The sequence below is a fragment of the Phaethon aethereus genome (assembly GCF_964289735.1).
Source record: "Phaethon aethereus genome assembly, chromosome: 2".
NCBI lineage: Eukaryota > Metazoa > Chordata > Aves > Phaethontiformes > Phaethontidae > Phaethon > Phaethon aethereus.
Window position 1 is genome coordinate 159,594,209 of NC_138582.1, and position 24,260 is coordinate 159,618,468.

The 24,260-nt window shown below is 42.6% G+C and overlaps 1 protein-coding gene across 1 annotated transcript in view; it reads left to right on the forward strand.

Moving 5' to 3' along the window:
- Window positions 1-24,260, forward strand: part of ADARB2 (adenosine deaminase RNA specific B2 (inactive)) — a 313,160-nt gene that overhangs the window by 283,839 nt on the left and 5,061 nt on the right. Inside the window, exons 7-8 of the mRNA XM_082014841.1 lie at window positions 8,620-8,788; window positions 20,054-20,235. Of these exons, the coding sequence (XP_081870967.1) occupies window positions 8,620-8,788; window positions 20,054-20,235 (351 nt within the window). The remainder of the gene's footprint in view (window positions 1-8,619; window positions 8,789-20,053; window positions 20,236-24,260) is intronic.

Below are 24,260 nucleotides of genomic sequence, written 5' to 3' on the forward strand. Positions count from 1 at the left end.
TTGTTGGAACTGATACATCATGAGAAAACTCTTTGGCTTTGACAATGGACTGAAAATGTCCCAATACACTCTCCTTGTGATATTCTTGGCTGCATTTGCTTATTTGGGTTTTGTTGTTTCAGGGGGAGTTTTAAAGCATAAAATAAGATTTTTTTAGAAGGATGTGTCAGCGCAGTGTGTGTCTATCTGGGAAAAGAGAAAGAATATGCTGGAAACTATGGATTGCTCGAAGCCAGCATTGCCAACAGCTTTGAAAAGCTTGCATGTAAAGCAAACTGTGTTTGTTAGGATTCAGGAAAACAGGTTTCCACAGCTATAATCAGATCCTAATTTTAACAGAATGCTTGAATTGCCAAAGGGAATTGCACTGTATTTATTGATTCTGCTTTGTTATGGGTTTTGCTGCTTTGTAAAACGCTGCATTTGGATGCAATGTTCAGATGTGATAAAAAGGCTACATTAATCAGCAAAGGGCATGGCTGAGAAGCTTTCAGAATAGTAGTAGAAAATTTCACCAAGAAAAGCTGTTTGTCCCCGAATTTATCCAGCCCAAGGAATAATAATGTCTGAGGTTCTCCAAGGTCCCCTGAAGCAGGGACAAAGAGACTGCATGCTCCTGCACACAGCTGCCCCAGTTCCACCCCAACATCCCATACCCTGCTAGAGATATGCACCTAATTACAGCACATATTTTGGGTGGAACAGATCAAAACATAGGTGGGAAAAATCCCTGTGGGCAAAAACTCCAGCCACTTGGATCTAATTTGGTCTGATTTACCTTTCCACTGAGTGGGAGTCACAGGTAAAGCTCATGACCTGAGTTTTATAAAGCTTGTCAGGCAACTCCAGGTTCAGTTAAGATCTCTGTGGGACTTTAAGAAACTCCTGAGGAGTTTCTTCAAGTCTTATGAAGAGAGAAATCTGAAGACAGCTGCATAAGAGTGACAAGCAATTTAATCCTAACCATGACTCCGCTGGTACTTCTCTAGCTAGCCTTGAGCAACTCACCTTACTCTAGTCTTTTCTATTTCCATACCTGCAAATTGGTAATAAAAGCTATCCAGCTGTCACAACTTTGAGGAAGGGCAATTAATGCTAAGAATAGGATATTAAATTGGAAAACATTATATATTCTAAGCACTGTTATAGCTTTATTCAGAATAATTTAGTAATTACGATCCATAGATTTTTAAGGCCAATGGGGACCATTTTCTGATGACCTAGACTGAATTTCTCCAGCCAGAGACCGTCGGACTTTACTCAGTAATTTCCACCTACAGCTTGAGAAGCTGAAGTTGAAGTAGAGTACGTCTGGCTGTACAGCAGTAACCACAGCCCCTTTAGGCTCATACCACCCACTGGCGGCTGAATATCTGTCAATATTATTGACAGGTTGCTGTTGTTTCTGTCTCACGGCGTTCATTTTCTGTTTTTATATTTTTCTGACTTCTTTCACAACGTTTTTCTTGAATCACTCTTGAAGATTTCAATTTCCAAATGACAACAAAAATCCCAAAACCACATGAATAACAGCATGTTTTGTTGATAAAAGAAAGAGGTTTATGATGAATAACACATGCCCTTTATGTTTGTGTAAACTTTTTGATTAAAACATGGCAGGGGAGAGAATTTTCACCAAATGGGCAATTCCAATGGTGTTGACAATTTTTCCCACAAAGTATATTTAAAAGATAAAGCCTACCTTTAAGAGAAAACATTTTTCGTTAAAGAATAAAGAAAAAATAGGAAGAAGATACAATGATGCATAGCTTAGGATATAGGTGAACAACTGGTCCCCACTGGCCTCTGACTGATGGGGCATCTTGTCCTCTGCACGTGGCTTCCAGCAACTGTCCTGGCTTTGCTTGGCCACTGATCTGGGCACCAGCAGCAGCTCCCTACACTGTCAAAGGTGAGCTGGTCACTGCTGGAGACCAGCTAATGTGCCTCTGTAGCTGGCGACGAGGCTCATGAAGGCTTCAGGGACGGAAGCTTTCTCCATTGTGGAGCTCACGGCACCAGCGCAGCCCTTCGCCAGGTCTCTAGGCTTTGCTCTGCGGGGGGCAGCTGCACTTCCAAAGCAACAGCGTTGCACATCTGATTTTAGATGAGAGGAGCAGTTAGTAATTAAAAATAATAATCTTGAAGTGTTTGAGTTGTACTTTTCTTGATTGCCACATGCGCAGAATCTTAATTCCTCTGATAAATCTTGTGCTTTTGGCTTCGACATACTAAAGAATTTCTACTCCGGAGCAGCCTGGGTTCGTAGGTGGCATGAAGGATCTCCCCCACGTCTCACCCAGTACTGCACATTCCTCGTTGCCTGGAACAGTTATTTATATCTCTGAGGAATAACTGCATGATTTTGTTGCCAACAAATTGTTTTAAAGAGAATTTTAACTAGTTACATTTGGATCCCAGGGATTCCTCAAAGACGGACATTACAGAAAACTAGTTTGTAGGGAACTTATTTTGATTTATTTCTCAGATTTTTTATTTTTTCTGTCTCAAGGGGTTAAAGCTGTCTGAGAGACCAGGGCTTAGTTAGAAGTTAGTCCAATGGCAAAATGGGTTTTATGTATTAGAGTTCCAGCAGTTAGTTTCATAAAGGCATTCTAGCACCTCTCCCTAGGATGAGCATTCAACACATTTCATATTATTCTACAAAAATAATAAAAAGTCCTTGTTAATGTGCTATGTCACCTGAACAGATGAAACTTTGCCCCTCAGTGATGACATATGGAGGCATTTTGATGGATAAAAAATGAAGAGTTTTCATTAAAATGCTCAGTCATGAGCTTCGCTATGATGGGGTACCATTCCTACACCCTAGAACAACAGTAGAACAGTTTCTATCTCTAACTACACAGCTCAAACCAAAAATCATTATTAAATTAATATGTACTTAAAACAGATAAGGACAAATAATACAGTCATTTCCTTTCTGTTCTTTTGGATTCAAATTTCAAATTTTTCCCATCACTGATTCTTCTTATGAGATGGATTAAATGCCACATATTGATGAGCTACAAATGGGCAAATTGCCTTTGCTTTCACACCTTGTCTGTGAAACTATTGGCAGATGAAAAAATATGGAAGAAGTAGAAAGATTCATAAAGGTTATTTGAAGATTAATGATGAGGAGAAAGAATAACATGCTGAAGGTGACATCTTTTATCAGGTCGTGGGATACCTAATAGCTGTCCAAACCCAGGATTTCAGCCAGGAAAAATGCAGGGAGGAGGGAAAAGGTAAAGAAGTTAAATTTCAACTGTTCATTTCAGTTCCACAAATTGCAGGTGTCCCAGGTTTCGCAACTTGCTCAGATAACGTATCTATTCAGTATTTATATTTGTACATGGGGCTTAATGTTGCGGTCCAAACCCCAAATCTGAACTGAACTCTGCCACAACATGGTAGGCGCTACGTGACTCTGGGAGCGAGCAGATCTCCCCTGGGGCTGCATTCAGATGCAGTAGGTTTCCTGGCCTACGTTGGAAAGTCATATCTCAACTTTAAGGAATTCATCTCAACATAACTTTAACCGGTGCAAGCCAGGTACTTGCACTCCCTCCCGGGAAGGATGATTCCCTGCACTCACCGCAGAGACAACTCCGTAGATGCTCAGACAAGACCACTGTTTTTACCTCAGATGCCACAATTCAGCTTTGCACGTTGTGAGGGGACTATTCTTTTTTTCCTAAATCCAGTCTTCTTTCGGAATATCCCTAAAGATTCTTGCTTTCAAAAGGGGGCCCACTGCATTTCAGCCTCGCTCTCTGCCAGTCTCTAAAGCTCGACACAGCAGAGGTTTATCTGGCCCAGCACAGGAGACACATCCACAGCAGTCAGAGTGCCATGATGCTCACTTCAACACTGTTACGTGTTGTAAGTAACGTAATACTGTACGTAAGTACAATATAAAAATCATAATATTGTACATTTATGCAGCATCCGCTTGAGGAAAGTGCATCTCTAATAACCATCAAGATACAAAGGCAGCCAGATAACACTTCTCTTTCCACCCCTTTGTTTCAAACCGCTCTAAGGAAGCTTTATAAACCATGCTGATGAATGGAGGGTTCAGCACTGAAAAAATGCAAGATAGGCTGTTTTATTTCTTCCTTCATGAGGAGAGAACAGCCTCCACTGAAGCAGGGAAATAGAAAATGAACCTCTGAGGCAGTCATGCAAAATTTCAGACAGAGCCTTACTTGTGTGATTCTGTTTAATCACCGTCCATTTCCTCTTCACTCTTCAACTAAATAACAAATATGGAGTGGTTTTTTTCATTACCATTTCAGCCAGAACTGGTCCTAGAGCAAATATGAAAATAAGGGGCAAGCCTCAAAATCAGTGGGTTTCACTGATTTTAAATACAAGGCACCTGTGTAAATTTATAACCCAATTAATAATCCAGCGCCTTTTTACCTTAGGAACTCTCAGGAGTAATTTCCACATCTGAGTGTAGCACACATCATAAATCCACTCCAAATGATTTTTAAATTTGTCCTTTCCAATTCTGGTTTGAATTGACATTTTGTTCTGGTTGAAGTGGCATCCTCAGACACCTTCTCCCCTGCAATTAGTTGAGATTAAGCAGTTGGAGAACCAGTACAGCAAAGATCAGAAATGCTTATAGTCACTGATGCTTTGATCACACTGAACAGCAGAACAGTAGTAGGCTCTAGTTTGTGACTTTAAGTTGCATAAATAAATATATTTCTGAGACTGCTTTAAGATGATCTGTAGCAGGCTGTGCCAGCAAGTGGACTGCATTTTTTATTGCTGACAAGCAGTTTATGTGCTAGAGTCTGTCTGCAGCTTCAGTGCAAAAACACACGGAGCCTCATCTTTTTATTTGTTCAATATTTATATCTTCCTGCGCTAAAAAAGAACTAAGTGCATTCCAATTGTGCATATGGATTTATTTAATCTTTGTCAATCTGAAAGTATTCAGAGCTTTGGGTTATTAGTATTTTATATAAATGTTACAGCTCATCTTTTGGAGCTGGCTATCCCAGTAATGTGAGCAGCCTGAGACAAGGCAGTACAGCACAGGGTTTTAGTCACACCCTATCTGTTGAATTTAATAGCAGTTGAGCAGCTAAAACCCCTTATCAGTGCTGTGGAAGTATATCCCAGGGTGAGCATACACTGGCCACAGCTGCCTGAATCCTATCAGCTAATGCCGTCTGCTTGGCTGCACCCTGGGTACAGCGGGCATTACGGAGAGCAAAGTTTGACACGTGGACTGAGTTAATATGAGAATTTTGGAAACTGAGATGATCTGTGCACTTGCACATACTTCCTAAATGCTTTTGAAAAACTTATTATTCTGTTTCTGGTACTTGCAGGCCAAGGCTGAGATGCTACAATAACAACCAGACATGGAGTACTTTGGCCTTTGTTCTTCCTTCGGTCCTGAGGGAAACTGAGAAGGTCAAATAGACAAATAAAAAATCAAATAAGCAGTCCCCCCAAACTCACAGAAATGTTTTGGATCCCCCTCCCCCCAAACTGTTAGCCTATGCTTTAAATTCCCCAAGTGCTCAACAGTCATTTGCAGGGCTGCTGCTTTTTCTTGCCCTAAGCGGGCTCCTTATCTCTGTCAGCACATTGTGGGATGCTTTGCCCCTCACCAGGTAATATTTGCATAGTGAAATCAAAGTCACATAAATGACGAGCTGCTCATCTTGTCCTGCAGTCCCCAAAATTCCCTAGCAGTTACATGTCCCTTTGCATGTATGCAAAATGTAGGCATAGCAACATGGTGAACTGCCTGAAAAAGAGAGGAATCTAGGAGACCAATGCGCCTACGTGGGAGGGTCAGAGCGGGAGCTGAGACAGCAAGACGCATGGAGAGAGAGATGGGAAATGGGTAGAGAAAGGAGTAGCAAGAGAAAGTATTCTTCTAAAAATAAGATGGAGAAAGAAACACTAAAAACTCATTTTGTCCTGGGGGATTTCCAGCAGCTGGACTCCTGTGGTAGAACTTTACTGAAAGAATAGCATCTGTTTTTCATAAATAGCTTTTCAACAGTACCTTTAAAGGAATTTGCAGAAGGAAGCATCATTATCTTCATTATACCTGTGGGAAAGCTTAGGAAAAGAGAACTGATTTGCTTAAAGTCAAACTTTCTACCAGCCGAAACAGCGACAGTCCCTTGAGTCACTCTTCACTGCTGCCCTGGCAGAGATCTAGCTCTGCCTTGCCATCAGTTCTCGGTGTGTGCAGACTAAGGCAAAGCGGTTTTGCTACACGTTTCTCACTATTGCTCAGCTAGATGTGTTTGCTAAGCCGAAGTGATCACTTTCTCTTTTGTTGTCCAAATTTCATGGTACATTCCCCAGGACTCTGTGGTTTAATAATAAAAAACGCTGCTCACCACTGCTTGAAGTTTTTAAAAAACTAGTTTCCCCACAGAGTCCCAAGCAAAATATGGACTAGTTCCCAGATAGCTAATCCCATCCAAAGAGCATCCTTTGAACGATGCTGCAAGAGGCATCCCAGACAACAGGGATGTAGAAAGGATCAGCACACATGGCCATGAAAATGGTTCCCAACAGCATTGGCACAGCCCGGCAATTTGAGGGGAGAGGGATCTGAGACATTTCTGAGACTTCGGTATTTTTGGTTTTTGAATTTTTTATTTGTCCTCTGGCCCTTCCTAGTTTTCCTCAGAACTGAAGTTTGAGAGACCACAATACTCCAAGTCTGGTGGTTACTGCAGTGTCTCAGTTTGTGAGGTGCTCTGAGAAACTGGGCACAAGGACCCGCCGTATCCCCCACTGGGACACGTTGCTAGTGGGAATGGCAGCCCAACAACCCCAACAGCCCAACTCTCCCCCAAACTCGGATCCTGTAGCAGCACAAACAAACCTTACAGTATTTGCAAATATTTTGGGTACGACGGAGCCTGATTTTCAGTGGGAATCAATTTTGGCCATGGCCAACCGATCCAACTGGTACCTGGTCCAGCCTGCTGCTGGCACACACATTCCCATCTTGAATTTAAAAAAAGCAGGAAGGAAGCGAAGAGGCAATGATCGGTGGGGGCTCAGCCACCCGCCTGCTGGCAGGTCACAGCTGACTCTGCTGTTCTACATGTGTTTGCTACCTCTGTTAATCCCAACGGGCTGAAGCGATTTATTTTTCCATTCCCTTTCTGTAAACCATCCTTTGGCAGCAGCCAAAGTCAATCAATTGCTTCCACCAGCGCTTGCAGCACAGACAATGGTCATACAAAGCAAAGACGGTAAAAAAACGGCAGAGGGGAGAGCGGGCTGCTGAGGAGCGTGCATGGAGCCAGCTGCTCGCGGCCGGAGGCTCGGTCAACCCCACAACCTGTGACACCCCTGTGTTACCCGGTGCCAGGAACACAGGCAGCCCCGTAGCCTGCTGAGGGCTGAGGAGCATCACCTTCACCAGCAACAGCCTTCTGGTCCAGCTGAGGGGCAGGCCATGGAAAAGTACACTGGAGAGCTGGAAATATGGGCAAAAGCCTCGTTTCTGTAGAAGCGGCGCTCCTTTTCCTTGAAAGCAAAGACCATCATCTACCATCTTTCATTATTTTCCTTTAGGCGAAAGGGAAACTGAAAGGTCTGCCTCACGGAGGTGTCCTCCAGTGAAACCCTCTGCGAGTAAGACAGCAAGCAGACCCAGAGGATTTCTTTGCCATTCCTTGCAGGTTTTTTACAAACAAAATACCCAGGGGTAAAGTAGCAGTATAAAGAGGGTAAGAGTGATTTTGATAACGAACTTCAGTTTTTCTCTTTTCATAAAAATGCAGGTGAAGTACTTCAGAAATGTCATTATCTTCCGCACTTACTGCCTATCTGCAGGACTCAGTCCGTTGCTGCGCAGGACAAGTGCATTAGCTGCTTGCCCTGCACCACCCCGAAGGCAGCTGCCTTGCACCCATGTGTAACATCACCGAAGTGACAGATGGTAACTGCATAAAAGATACCAGTATGACACAAGGCAGTAGTGTACCTCTCATTTTAGGGAGATTACAGAAGGAATTTAAGCAAGCAATGAAAACTACCAAGTTTTGATTTGCTTTTGATCCAGAGTAGAAAACTTTGGCTTTTGAGAATTTTCAGTGAAATTTCATGAAAACAAACCAGATCCTCAGTTCTGAAATTATTCAGAAAACGTTACTGAATATCACACTAGGGTGTTGGACTGGACTGCATCACACAGGTGAGTCTCTGATGACACTCATTGAACCAATGTTTTCCAAATATTCCCCTGACACAGCTCAAACCTGTAAGCATGGCGTAAAAACATGAAACTGTCCCGTTTCTTTAAAACAACAGAGCACCTCTGTTCTTTCCAAATGTGGAAGGGAATGGGAACATGGGGAACATGAGGAACATGAGCTCAGCGTGTGCTGTGTGAAAGTTTTGATTGATGTGAAAAGGCAGCCATGCTAGGGAGCACATACTTTTCTCCATTGTGCTGCTTTCTTGGGCTGTAATCTCATCTAATTTTGCATCCAATTCAAAGGACCTGCCCAGGTGGCTCTGCAGATGCAAGTTATGGCATCAACACAGCTCCTCAGTTACTTTCTAAAAACATTTAATTATTGCCTCTCGTGTGTTTATTTTGCCCAGTGAACAGCAGCAAGCACATAGTGAGAAAATACCGTGGGCACCTCCGAACGAAGATTGAGTCTGGAGAAGGAACCATACCCGTCCGGTGTCGTAACGCAGCCCAGACGTGGGACGGCGTCTTGCTGGGAGAGCAGCTCATCACCATGTCCTGTACAGACAAAATCGCCAGGTACCTGATGCATGCACACCGCAAAACTCTTTGCGTGAGGAAATGAAGTTCAATGCCACAGAGGACTATGGCTACTGGTGGGGAATAACTAGCAGGTGCTGACAAACCCTGCAGAAACAAAGATCTCCTTTGTATGCAAAAGCAGACCTTATAAATAGGATGGAATGTAAATAGGACATTTTCCCAAATTCTCCATGGGTCGTTAGTTGCTTTTTACAGTGTAACAAAAATATAAACTCCCTTTGCAGCATTTTTGCCAATAGAATTTCAGTGTGCAAATAAAATACATCCACTCTGCTCTTATTGGATCATTTACCCCAAAACTTGAAAACCAACCATCATGCAGATAAACTTAACTCACCTGCACCCTATTGGATAAAGTACCCTAAAAGCTGCTAAGAATATATCTACTATTTTGAATGTCATTGCAGAACTCTCATGTCACAGCCACCTCTGTGGCTTTCTGCTCTGTCCTGTAAATAGAACACATACCTATGTAGAATAATTGCCATTTAATAAATATTTCATAATTATTCCATGGTAGCAAATAAAACATCAATATATTCACCATTCTCAATTTAGGGTGCTAACTAATAGTAAGTGATGGCTATCACATACTGAAAACAAAGTTTGTGCGTTTGGACAGATACTTACTGTACTATTAGTTTATAACTATACATACATATATACCTATGCTCATAGTTATATATCTATCACATGCATTAGCTATAGATGCAGCTCTACATGTAAAAATACATTACATTATAGCTATAAAAATGTTAATGTTATGATCAAATTCTCCGGTGGAATATCATGCCTAAGAATTTTGTTAAACTACATCAGCCAAGAATTTGGCCCAATTATTAAAGGTCAACATAAATATAATATTTTAAAAAAGCACAAAGCTTTTGTTTAATGCAAATGCATAAATTCTGCTCTCAGCTTTAACCAGATGACCTACTAAAGTTAAATTTGTCTGTAGGATTAGCAAAGTCTGGCATTTTGGCAGAAAAATGTATGACTGAACTAGCAAATGGAAGTACTAACAGACTCACAAATCTGCCCTCTGCTAAGTGTAATCATCACAACTGTTGTGTTTGCATGAAGGATAAAGAGTTTTCATTTATTCATAAAGAGATAACAGAAAACCCAAACTGTTTTCAGTGCATGTCCCTCACTGTTTTTAGATGCAGTTGGATTTTCCAATTTCAGACTCATATGGACCCCAAAAAAATTTTAAAAATTAAGTTTGAGAATGAGAATATTGCATTCTCTGTGGTTTTGAATGTCATTAGCCAGTGAATTAAATATCAGCTTTACAAACAGTATCACATTTGCTATTGATGGGGATGTTGACGGTAATGCACAGTCTCAGAAGTTGGGCTTTCTCCAAGCACATCTGCTAAGCACTTTTGGTGAATCCTTTCCTCATTGCCACAGATCTAAACAGCATTAAAGTCTGTGAAGACAAAAAGAATCTACCACAAAGTTTTTCTAGAAAAAAAAAAAATTCTTGCAGCTCTCATCTTTGATATTATTATTGCAATGTTGTATGAATTATTGCGAATTTTATTTAGTTGCACTGTAACTCAAATGGGCATGGGATTTTCCTAGACAAAAAAAAAAAAAAAAACAACCAGCAATCATTATTCCCTGCTTTGAACTGTAAATGTTTACTCTCCCCAATAAGGGACAGTTAAAAAAGAGGCTGAGGAAAAGGATAGAAAAAGCAACGTTTGTAGGAATGATGGTAGCGTTGTGGCACTACAAATGCTTCAGAAATTTGGACACTTCCAAGCACTGTGGGCTCCTCGCTCAGGTTAGGAGCTCTGGTACAGGGAAAATGGGTAGAACAACTGCTGAATTAGCAGATGAAGAGAAAAGATCAAGAGAGTATGGAGATTCAGAAATCAATGAAGATTACAAGGAAGAGGGAACGGTCATTCCTAGTAAAGGGGAAGGATGGATATGGGAAATGATCGTAGAAGAGGTTATTTGTGGTCTGGTGTAGACAGCTCCAGTAACTAGAAGTGACAGAAACCAGACAAGAGGGGCCCAAAGAGGGATTTTGAGGAGAAAAATTCAAACTTATTAAGCATGGAGTTGAATGTAAAAAAAGTTACCCTTTTACAAGGGAAACTGAGAAAGAAAGACAAATGGAATCCAGAGAGTGCTGGGGACATCACTATGGCATGCACCATGGTGAGGGGTCTGAAAGCTTCTGGAGACAGTGCCCAAGGGTATCTAGACATGTTCCCAACCCTGGCTAGGCTTGGAGGGCATGCCTTTCCCTTCCTTCCTCTCTCACAGTCACGTTGTGAGACCTGGTTCTGCAACTTTATTTACACAGGTACACAGGCTCCTAATTACCTACATTTGTGGCATCACTTCAGTTGCGTTCACAAATTCTAGTTTAGGAATCACAGTGCTACTGAAAACAAAGTACCAATACTGCAGGAAAAGTTCACAAAACCAAGTCTTGCAAGGCAGAAAATAAGAGGTCCCCTGAGAGCTGTCCACCAATGAAAATGTTGCTGGAGAGTTTTGGCTGCTAAAAATGTTATGTAGAGCTTGGCAAAGAGTGGCGAGAAGATATGGCATCTTCAATAAACTTTACCTCAAAATTCAGTTTACCACATTAAATATGATCTATGATCAACTTTTGTCCTTCTTATTCTCACCTGTAAAGGAGAGAATTCAAAGGTTTCTTCACCTGACTTTTGTTTCACCAGACATAGGGCTGTTTTCTGCCCCCGTCACCTCTGGCCATAGAAAGTACAAGCAAGAAAGGAGTTCAGTGGATGAGCAGATTGCTGTGTGAGGGCAATTCCCCACTCCTGCCCCCAGTGAAGACATCAGTAGGTGGTTTCTGTGCCACACTTCAGACTCCAGATATTTGCTTTACCACGTAGAGAGCTGACTCTTCAAATGTCAGCAGGATGCAGGAATCTGGTTGCACATCAACTGGACTTGTCTTGCAGTGAGAAAAAAGATCTCTGAAGCTGAAATTCATGTTTGTATAAGCAAGATTTGACAAAAACCTGGCTTGTATACTTTGGATTTTATTGCTTGTAAAAACCCCGCAGGAGCACTGGGCTATTAGAGAATGCTTCCTCTTGAGAACTTAGCCAGTAGCTGCTAAAATATACATCATTTTGCATTATTTGCAAAGGACGTTGCTATCAGAATACCAAAGACCCAAGAATGGAGAGTTACTGAGAAAAGTGAATAATATTCTATGAATCATGTATCTAATGATTTATATTCTTTCTTGCTCACAGGATAGCCATAAGCAAAGAGTGGTCTAATCAGATACATTTCTTATTCAAAGGCATTTAGCAATTTTTATTACTATCACCACAAGTTTGAGAGAATTTGATGCTTGGTATGCATTATTTGGGCTCTGTGGCTGTGTTGAGATTGCAGGATAAACAGCTTGGTATCATACCTATTCCCTTACTGAATTAAAGCACAAACACTTCTGGCATGAATACTCATGTTATTTAGCTCAGGCAGGGAATTACGAGATGAAATTCTGTGACTGCATTATAAAGGTTAGACTAGATCTCAGTGGTTCTTTCTGGCTTTAAAAATCTATGCATTTATATGTGCAAATTTAAAGTTTGGGTTCTGTGAATCCCCAGATAACCCATTCTAAGAGAGTGTTAGCTTTTACACTCACAACTTCTGTGAGTCTCACAGTGCACCTGAAGCAAGTTCAGCCTCTCAGTGCCATAGATTTTAGGATTAAACCACATTCTTCAGACCCAAAGTTCATTAGCTACACTAAAACCTAAGATTTTAACCTTCATTTTCTTCTGCAGTGCACACTGTATACACTCGTGAAAAAGCAACAACATCGTGAGCAAACTAATTTTGAAATTTATCAGCTGTTTGGGGAAAAAAATTTTGTCATTTAACCTTTTCTTGATGCTAATCATAACCTATATTAAGTCCTTTATGTCAGCACAGACATCACAGCCCTAAGAGAATTTAGGCTTTTTGTGACAGCAAACCCATTCATACAATGGGCCAAATTAAACCTCTTTTCACCTCCCTTTCTCACACTAAAGCTGGACGCAGGCACAGCTCATACTTTTGCTTATTAGGGCAGCGCGAGGTTAATGCCGCCGCGGGTGGAAGTCTCTGCAGTTGCTGCTCAGGAGCAGACAAATGTTTGAAGGAAAATTGACTTAGGTACCCACACACATTTAGGTAAAAAACAAGGATATCTCTAGAGTTCAGCTGCTTTTTGAGGTTCTAAATGCAATAACCAAACTTTAGGAAAGTTCAGCACTAAATTCTACCTCAGACCCTCAGAAATGCTCACACCAGTGAGGACTGAGAAGTGCTCAGTTTCCCACCGACTGCAGAGGTGGGATTTACAGCACTCCTTTGGTGCCCTGGGGCCTCAGGGACACTGGCTCCCTGTGTCCCCTCAGTGAGACGGTCTCCAACAAAGAGAGAGCTAGCCCAGCGCTGAGCCACTCCCTCCCCAGCACTGCTGGCTTCCCACAGCGCACAAAGTACATACATGTATGCCGGACTTGCAGGCTGCAGTTCACAAAAAAAAATCCACAGATATATCAAAGAAGAATTTCCAAACCTCTAGGTCTTATTCCTACAGCAGAAGAAATATGAAAGACTGGAAAAAATACTAAAGAACTATGCACTTCTCTTACTCCAGTCCACCTCCCCTCCAGATAGACTTGTAGGGGAAATTTTGTCTGCCACAAAGTACAGAAACCTCCTTCCTTTCCATAAGCTTTGTCCTCTGACTCGTGGAAACATTGTCTGATCTTCAGGCCAGCCTCCTTCCACCATGGCTCATCCCCTAGACCCACCATGCCCTCAGTTTGACAACACATATCTCCCTTCTGTATAAAGTTTCTTGTTCTGTGCTCTGAACTCACCAGGTTTATCCATCTCACCACCAGCATCTGGGTCCCTTCTTTTTCCATGCAGAGAAATTATTTCTCTCAGCATCAAGCAATCCAAAATAGCAGGGCATTCCCCCCGAATAGCTGCACACAAAGGTTTAATGCTTGCCACCGCCCGTGGTTTGGCAGAGAAGTGCGGTGGTGCTGGGAGCACGTGGAGGAGGCCACCAGGGTGCTCCACAGCACAGCAGACCCATAGCAGAAATGGGCATTCCCAGGTCCTATGTTGCCACAACACTACCGTGCACATGCAAATTATTTTGGGGATCTTGGTCCAAGCACTCAACACTGAGGTTTATTTTAAAAGTTAGTTCTTACCTGGATGTCCCCTTAGAGACTGAGTTCTGCAGTGCACTGCTCTTCCCCATAACTTTCTTCCTTGATAGACCTTAGCAAGGGGACCGGAGACCTTAAGCCATGGCCAGGGTAGAGCACGTTCACACTCACTGGATATCTAGCTGATGTATTTACTTTGGAGAGATGCCAGCTTTCTGTACATTAAACTTGCATCTACAGACGATAATAGCGTATAGATGTACTCGTAAATGCACGAGCTGTGGCACTTGTCCTCTTTCAGAAGTCTCCTTGCAGGGTGCAGGCTTAGGGAACGTACTTTGCAGGGTGCAGGATTTGGAGGGAAGAATCCTCACAACCACTGTCTTTATACATCAAATAAAATCCAGAATTCAGTGTTTATTTTGTAAGCTCTGGCCTTAAAATTGTTTTCTTTCTACTGCTTCTCAAAAGGTCACCTTTAAAAGACTGTGTATTTTCTTGCCACCAAGTCAATGGTCATCCACTTTCTCGTACTTTGCAAAAACTGTGACATTAAGCCCAGAGGTTAAATAAGACCTTGAACATCTAAATTATACCTTACCTGTAAAATGACACAAACAATAACAAAGGAACTCCAAACTTTGCGTTACAGCACTGACAGTCTATTCTTGACCCATGGCTAAGGTTTGTGCATTATTTGGGCTCACAAGCTAGAGAATAGGAAGGAATCTTTACTGAGAATATGTTCAGAGTATTGCAAGGTAATGTAGTCTTAAGGCACTGCTTCAGGATTTAGCAGTGGGAGTCTGAAGTAGCATTTTACCAGATGATTTGAGCCCATTAAGCTGTATTTAAATGTGGCATATAAAAATGCAAGACTCAAAGTCAGTGTTAGAAATTGGCATTCTTAGATCTATTTTAGTGTTAGCCTGTCGACCGGAGCCATTGTTAACAGAAGACTGAGCTTGACAAGGTAACTCTTAAGAAAAGCTACTTCAAAGGCTGCATATTAATGTAAATGAAAATCAATTAACATGGCCAGATCTTCAATTAGAGATGATTTGTGCACATGATTTGTAATTCTCTCTCTTAACCCCTTACTGTGTGACTGAGATTTCAATTTCCATCTTTCACCACAAGGTATGTTCCAGAAAACGTGTATAAACCACCTACTGTTAAAATACAGATCAAAAACTAATGCACTAGTTCCAGTTTCCAAACCAATAATAGCTAAATGGTCACATAAATAGGAACACCACAGGTGTTCTGCTAAGCACAGGCCACCATGAATAACAATTTATATTGTGTGAAGCATAGCTGGAAATATTGGTAATAGAAACTGTGGTACAGGAGGTTAACAACACGCCGAGTGGGTAAGACTTAAAGCTCTTAATAATGACCAAAAAAATGTGTCTTTTATAAAAAGCCTTAACAAAATAAGCTTTGAAATTTGTCAACAGTGCTTTTTAAGGAGTGAGCTTTCCAAAGGTCCTGAGGAGACACTTGAGTCTCACCGAGCTTCAGTATCAGGTGGACACAGTTCCTTGAGCTGTTTTGAAGCATCGTGCGAATTTCTCCACATCTCAGTTTCAAAGGGTTTTGAGGGCAGGAGCATGTCTGCATCCGGCTTTGAGTAACGTCACGTGCAAACTGAGGCTGGAAATTTCGTCATTTGTATTTCGGCCGGTCCCGCGGAGGGGCTGCGGCCAGCTCAGGCAGTGAGATGGTGCTGCGGCACGCGGGCGCGGAGGCTGCGATGTGGCTGGGACTTGGGGACGCATCTCCCTGCTCACCCCGCCGGCGGTCCTGGGCTGCCAGCAGCCATGGGGGGGCTCCGCGGGCGCTCGCCCCCCGCCTGCCCCGCGCCCGGGGCCGGGGGAGCACGGCGTCTAATTAAAGGCAGGCTGCCTGCTCCGGGATGCCTCCCAGCTGGTTGTTGGCATTTCTGTGATTGACAAACAGGCAAAAATATATTTATCCAAGGATTATCTATATTGAAAACCAGACGTGGGATTTTGTCTTTGTAAACAGTGCGGTAATATCTGCTGTTTGAACAAAAAGAAGGGTATACTTTCCTACCATTTAAAACACCAAAAGCTCCCATATTTAAGTGAAAAGGAGAGAGATTTGGTTTTATTGATCCTGCTTGCTGAAGATTTTGGGTGTTTTTAAAAAGATCTGTGACTAAGGGAGCAGTGGGTTGATTTGCACTTTATTGGAAGTGTTATTAAGAAGCGCACAGCATATAAGTTATTAGAGAGATGTGTGCCCTTGAAAACAGCCCTTAAAATCTTGCACAATTAGGAAAATTTGGAATGATCCAGCATATTTCCTCATAGCGAGAAAAGTCACTTTGATATATTGAGGGCCCAAAATGTAACACTGCATTGCTCTGAATAATAATTTTATTTTGAAAAGATACATTTGAAGAGAGCACTTTGTTACAGATGGGAACACAGCTACTTCCACGGACCTAAATTAGGCTCCAGAGAAATAGCTCCTTCAAAAATGAACACCCACTGTTGCTCAGACAGATCCTTCCCTATCATCCACCTACAAATAATCCCATGGATGTTCAAGACACCAAAGGACCGAGTCATTGTGTACATTAGCCATGTGTGTTGGTCAAGAGATGAACAATACGCAGGACAAAAGACCTTCCGCCAAATATTTGTCAGTTAAATCTATTGTTTATGCAAAATACTGAACTGGCTGCCCTCCAAGCTAAGTCTTTTTATCCACAAAGCAGAAGCAGAATGAGTAGCTGAAAATTTTCCTCCTCGTTAATGTGTTTTGCTGTGCTCTAAAGGAGAAGGGCAGCAGTGCAAGGGTCTCGTTTTGCTTGGCCAGCTCAGCACAGGACCCCTCTTTTCCTAGGACTTGTGCTGACTTAGTGGGACTCATGCATGGGCTCAGGGCTGCTTTCCAGAAAGCAACAACTGTCCAAACACTTTGCCAAACTGGGGCTAGACTTGAAAGCAAAGCTCTTTGTCTTCTTTTTCATCTCTCGTCTCTGAATGAATGCTGCCAAACAGTGCTGTGTCAAACTGGGAAGTGGCCAGCGTACAAGTGGCAGTGCCATCACCCTCGTTCCACTTCCCCACCGCCACCACAGTGGACACCAACCTTGGTGTTTCTCAAGAAGACACGCAAGAAATCCCCACCAAATATTGCCTTCTCAGTCTCAGCACATTTTCTGATTTCTCTGTCCTTCCTACCATGGGATGGCATCTGGTTCTGGGATGGGTCTCATTCCACACCACTTGCCACCCATCGGGCATGGCTTGCTCTCACATGCTGTATGTCGCTTGTTTCTTTGGTCTGACCCCTGGTCCAGCCTGTCTTGTAACTACTTATACCTTGAAGTCAAAACCCACCACGGCTGATATACAAGTTTCATTGCCCCCTAGACCTGCCCAGGTCTCCTTTTGGGATGGGAAAACACAGCTGTCTCAAGGAACAGCAACTGCATCCAGAAGCCATGGACTCTAGCTCTGCCTCCGAAAAACGCAGCAGACTTCAGCAAATCATACTGCCTTTCTGCCTTCGTTCCCCAGGGTGTATAAAAATGGGGGTTTACCTCACAGCACCTTTGTGAGAATTAATTCATATTTATGAAATGCTTTTAATACGTAGGGGATGACCTGATCACACATATACTATGACTTCCAATAATGTAATTCCATTGACATCCAAACCCCTTTTTACACTAGGATGACTATGTTCAGAATTAGGCAGAGAAATATCTCTAAAGAAAAGGCAGGTTCCTTGCAAAGAATTTAAATTAAATAGTCATTATTACCTTGTAATTTATGATCTGAACACAATCCCCTATTTTGGTAAATAAAGCTCAGATGATTTCTTGTGATGTGCATATTGCTAAAATTCAAATATTGTTGAACATATGTTGTTTTTCTGTTTAGCTGCTTTTTTTTCTCTCCTTCAATCAAATATACAAGGGTTTTTTTAAGGAAATGTCAAATGTTGAAAACAAGACTGCTGTTTTACAAGTTTCCATCTGGACAAAGATATCACTGTCTAATTTTTTTACTCGCCTTAGAAGCTGGTCAGAGGCATAGTGCTGTCAGCTGAACTCAATTCTATTTTTTAAGCTTGCATTATTAATTTTGCATCGTGATGAGATATTTACTCAAAGAGGCAGATAGTTCCTTCCTTTAAAAGTGATGTTATTTGCAGGAATGACCACACTTTTTTTCCCAAATGAAGTTATGCAAATCTGATCGACTAAAGTAAATGTTTCATAAAACCAATGACTGTTTAAATTGTGGGACTAAATTGTTTGTATATAAATATTACCTTTTATATTCCATTTGAGTTTTATGTAGATGAACACATTACTTTAATGACCTGCATTTACAGAGGGAGACAGGGAGAGTCTGACTCTGAAATCCTCAGCAGCCAGATGGCTGCCTTTTCTTGCATGAGATTAAAAGATGTTTCTCATTCACAGCCCTGCTTCGCAGGCAAATTAATATAGCCAGCTAAATTGCTTGTGTTTTTGGAATAAAATTTAAAGAGAACTTTTTAAAGCAATTGGTGTCACAGGTTCCTAGAGCAGATTGCTCTCCAGGTACAGCATGCTGGTTTTAAACATTCAGTAATTAATGGAAAGTATTCCGTGTTAATTGACTGCTTCAGGAAAGGGAAATATAATGACTCCTTATTAATCATGAAAAGAGACATACAGCACGGAGGCACTGCAATAATTGCACTAACGGTTGAGAAATGTTAATTAATGAAAAGAACAATGATGTAAGAAATTAGCTACATAATGCTTGCTGCTGATGGAGATTGTGCTTTAAACACATTATTTAGCATGGCAGCTACTGGATGTTGCCTTAAATAGCAGGCACCTCTTACCCTTTCCTTCAGTCAGCTAGAGAGTTCCAAATGTTGCCGGTGTTTTGGTTTTTAATGAGCCAAAAGATGCTCCCCGAAACTATATTTTCTGAAATGTTTTCAGTTTGAACTCCTGAACTCAAAACTATTCAAACAGATTGACAGCATTTGACTTATATAAAAATATTATCCAAGTGTAAAAGAGCATGTTAGTGCTTGTGTAGTGGGGAAAAACTTCTTGTTAGATGGGCTGAGCTAAATAGGTTTGCCAAAAAGATAACTGCATCATGACTTTTTTCCCCTTTTTAATTTTTCTACTTTTTAACCAGTTACCAGTCTCCTGAAGAATTTAGAGCGAGCATCCTGTCATATTTGTGCCTAGCTTGATGTAAAAATCCATAGGATATTAAAATGCAGAACAGTTCTGGCAACTAATCCGACAGCAGTAGTGTAGAGCTCACAGTCATTAACAGATTGAAGGCCCCAAGGTTTCCACCATCACTCTGTTACACCTTTAAGACAGCAACAGGTTGAGACATATCCATCACTCTGAACGCTTCAGAGCAGGTCAAACTATTGGTTACAAATAAATTGCCTAAAAGTGTAGCTCTTCTTTTTTCTCTTCAGGACGAAGATTTAATTCTTATGGATGTCTTCATATCTGCATGATCATTTGTGCAAGGAAATGTCAGCCTGTGAGGCTTTCAAAAATTATTCACAACAGTTCTGTGGGAATTTTGGCCACCTAAGTCACATGTTACCTTGTCTGTATGACATGGGGATGGTAATAATGTATGACAAACAGTAAATAAAGGTAGAATAACAAAAGTACTCATTTTAGCTCTACCATTACAAGCATAAAATTATAGATGCAGAAAAAAATGAATGTTCATCAAACACAAAACATTTTTATAAGGAATAGCTCTCAACAGGAGGTCTCTGTTTGCAATAACACAAGACAGAAATACATCCCTTAATTGAGTAATCTAAAACCATCGCAGGGGGGACTCAATCCACAAGTGTATAACCAAACAGTGCAGTGCTTCATGCATCGTAGAACAGGGACAGGAATGGTTTTATCCCTCATCCTTCCAAACCATGTGCTGGCCCTTGCTGGTTTTCCCAGGGCAGCTCTCTTGTGGCCATTCCTGCACCCATGAGTTTTATTGCTCCTGAATTTCTTTTCCAGATGGAACATCCTTGGGCTCCAAGGTGCTCTCCTCAGCTCCTTCATCGAACCCATATACTTGCACAGCATCATTGTGGGAAGCCTCTATCACACTGGCCACCTTTCCCGGGTAATGAGCCATAGAATAGAAGACATTGGTCAGCTGCCAGCTTCATACCGGCGCAATCAGCTGCTTCTCAGTGGTAAGCAAACACCTGCCTGCAAGATAAATGATCCCCTCTCCCATCACTAATTGTGCCGGTCACCAACAGGAAAGTTTACGTGTTTGTAAGTAAACCATTAGACCATGCTTTCTTTTTTTCCTGAAGAGTATGTGTTTGTAGAATGAAGAAACTGATGCATTTAAATCCAGTTCCTTTTTCATACGCAGTGACTGGAGAAAGGATCAGCAATGGATATAAGCTGACTAGGAAAACTAGCACCATACAAAGACTGCTCCAAGTGGAAAAAAGTGTATGACTAAGTAAAAGATTTCTAAAAACCAGGGAGGAAGTTTTCAGTAAATTTTAGGTTTAACTCTCTCCTGTCCCACTCTCCCTTCACCTAGCAAGCACACAAATGTGTGGAGTCAGGAGAACCAGCCCTCAGGTCTCTGGCCCTGTGCATGCAACCCCACCATCCATGTCCCTTACCTGGAGCCCCTGCTCCTTCACCACTTGCTAGCCATTGTGTTCGGAGCAGATGGCCACGAGAAAAGGGCTGTTTGTTCATGCAGGAGACCCTGCCTACTCAGCAGACCTCGGCGATGCATTGCTGCCACCTGATGAGGCTGCTGCCTCTTGGGTGAGCATCTCTGTGCTTTCCAGCTGTCTTTTGGGCTACTCTTCCGCCACCACTTCTCCTTCCCAGTCCCTGTCGCTACCCCAGGTGTCTGGTCCTTTCTTCTCCATTGCCCTGACTCACAGTTCCTTAAGCACCAGCCCAGAAGCAGCTGCCTGGTCTCATGCCAGCAAAATCCTACAGTCTTGAATGCCTTCAGATCCTCATGAGGCATGTGAACGCTAAGGACCACCAGTTCTGCACAGGATTAGACCCTTATATGACTTTCAGACTCTGATAATTGTTCTTTAGAAGGATTCCCTGAGACATTAATACGATGTCAGAGTTACAGGGGTGGGAGGATGGGAGGTCAGGATGCTTTAGTGGAGTACACCATCGCCTTTCAAAAAGTCCTCTATGTTCCTCAGCCAGGAGAGTGCTATTTTATCCCTTATCTATTTCATGTTCCTTTTTTTTATTTTTTAAATGTGTCCTTGTGACAAAATTAGTCTGGCTGAGGCAGAAGTGATAGTTTAGCCACTGGGGAAATTCTCAGGTTCTGTGTGGTTTAGTACATCTGGTAAGTGTAATGTGCATGTACGCGTTATGAGGTGAGTAGGTCAAAAGGCTTATTCTTATTTGAACAGCTTATCTCCATTTTTTAACTCTTTTGTGAAAGTCAAAGATTGTGCAATGCAAGTATGCAGGAAACGGTGCTCCACACTCCTCCACCACCCCATGCCCCCTCCTGCCCTGGTCCAGCATGGGCATGACTCAGCCCCATCTTCCTTCCCACGCCACATCGTGGGAGAGAGGAAAGGACTAATAGCTGGTCAGGAAAAAATCTCCCCATTTCCCAAACCTGGCTGCTATTTTGGCAACACACCCCTGTTTGCCTGAAGCCTCTGCATCTCCCACTGGGGAAACTGATCTCGTCCTGTGCCAGCCCTAACTCCTTGTAAGCCCACCCATACACTAAGATCAAAATCACACCCACTTTCACTCTCTCTGCAGGACGCACAGGGAAACCCACTTGAACTGCTGAAGGACTGAAAACACAATAAGGGATTTAATAAAAGATTTAACCACAGAATAGCTATTACTTTGCTGGGTTGTCCTTGCAGAGTAAAAGTAATGGCTCATACTTGGCCCAAGTGCATATTTATGTCCAAGAGTCATTGCCAGAGATTTCAAGGGAGTAAGAAACCTATCAGAGGGGCCTTTGTGTCACTTTAAATATCTACATGTTTCATGGCTGGCTTCCTCCTTCCTGGAGACTTCTGTTTGGAAAAGCTTTCACTTTGCTTTCAGTCGTGTTTGTGGGTTTTCTTCAGCCCAGGAGAAGCAGTGGGAGGAATCTGTCTCTCTCTGTCTACATTGGTTTTGTCTACAAAGCCATTATTTGTAATCTTGCCTCCCCCACAAATCCCAGGGAGCCAATACTGCTTAAAACTTACATTGCTGAGGCTTGTGCTGCATTTCTCTTACCTGGAAAACTGTGCTGACAGCATATCCAATGACTAAGGAGATGGGCACGTGGCAAAAGCCAAACCAAATGCATTAGAGACCAAATCTCAGCAACCTGAGCCAGGCAACTCCACCTCCCATGCTCCTTTCAAGGATCAGATCAGCCAGGGATTTCAAATTGCAGGAGTCCTTCAATTATAAGGATGCCAATCAATCACAGCAGTACAAACATTCCAATGGAGAGGAGAGTCACAGTGTGAGATGAGATATCCTGAGATAACGCTGTGGCCCCACAGAAAAATAATCAGTGAGTTTTTCCACTCACACCAGTCCCAGACAGATGGAAATCCATTCATTTGCTGGGATTACTCCTGGGTATACTTTTTAGAAGAAAGAAAAGCCCTGTGTCATTTTTATTTCCTTTTCTCTTAAGATTGAGGCCATTCTAAATGGTATCCCGAAGAGGCACGAGGCTTTGCTAAGAGAAAGAGGAGAATGAGGACAGATTTCAGTACATATCCCACACTACTCAAGTTCATTTTATTTGTACAAAGGCTTTCCTTTTTCTTCCAGTTTCTATGGTCTCCTATTGTACTCTCTGTTGTGTTGGTTTTAAGGAGAATGTTTTACATAAAGGAGAGAAAATGATCTAGATTATTTGGGTGTTACCTTTCAGATAAAATCAGAACAATTATTTGTCAAAAGAAAAACATGAAAAAAGTGTTTAAAAGGGATCAAAAACAATCAGGCTCTATATTTGTGTCTGTCATGAGTCTCATGGTGTTTTCTTTAAAGCTTCTTCTCTTGCATTTGGCAAATGGTGTGAAAATGTCTTCTACTTGCCTAAATACGTGTATTTATATATGATAATATATGATAGCTGGGAAGAGAAAGCGTGAAAGCCAAAACAGCACGGAGGGTGTTCCACGCACTGGGGCAAGCTTCCAGCTCTCACAGACGTCCACTGGGAGCAGAAGGAGGTCCCAGGCTGGGCAGGGGCATACACGCCCCATCTCCCCATTGATGGGCACCCACAGCCTGCTCTGTGCCCCATGCAGCCTTTTTTCTTTTCCTCTGGTCCGTGTTTTCACAGCATTTCTACTGCTTTAGTGGCCTGTGGCAACTTTACACAGCAGGGCTGTTTGCTGTTGTTTTTTGGCACTCAGTCCTCTAAGCTTTTGGGTGCTATCTTGGCAGAGAGCGGTGCAGGGTGTCAAACAGCCCATTTTGATCTGTTTGCATCTTGTTCTGTACAGAGGCGCTTGAGCAGCACCAGAGAGCCGTCTGATTTTCAGGGGCTCGGTTTATACCCTGTTGCCTAGGTGAACTGGAGTTTTAGATGCAGACTAATCTGTTGTCTCGGGGCGGGGGGAAGAATTGAAAGAGGTATTAATACAACATGAATGTGTTTACAAATCCTGGATGAGGTTATGACTTAGCCATAATTCTCTTCTAGACACGGTAGCGAGTTCAGTCCCGGTGACTGAGATGATTTCTCCAATTCCAGCTCTGCCACTGACACAAAGTGGTTGAGCCGCATCATTTTTTTCCCTTCAGTGGCCGCCTTTCTCCCTCTGTGCGTGCTCGTCCGGCCCTTGCAGCTCCCCCCCAGGCAGAGGGGACCGCACTGGAAGGAGCAGAGGGAGCATGTCCCCCACTGGCATCGCTTCCCATGACGCTGAAAGGCCCCAGGCTTGAGGCAGGAGCTGCCGACAGAGGCAGCGTCCCTGCCACTGCTGACCCTGCGCAGCCCTCCACCTCTCTGGTGGTCTCACTCGCAGCATGTTTAATGCAGTGACGGATGCCACGTTCCCACCAGCTCCCGTCTCCTCCCGCTATGCCTGAGATCAGCAGACGCTGATGGTGTGCGTCTGCTCTGAAAATGAGATCCCTGAGTGAGAAGAGGCACTTTGGAAAGGAGGGGCTTTGATCTCTCTTCTTTAATCTCCTCCTCTTTGAACAGCCCGTGTCAGTACTTCTC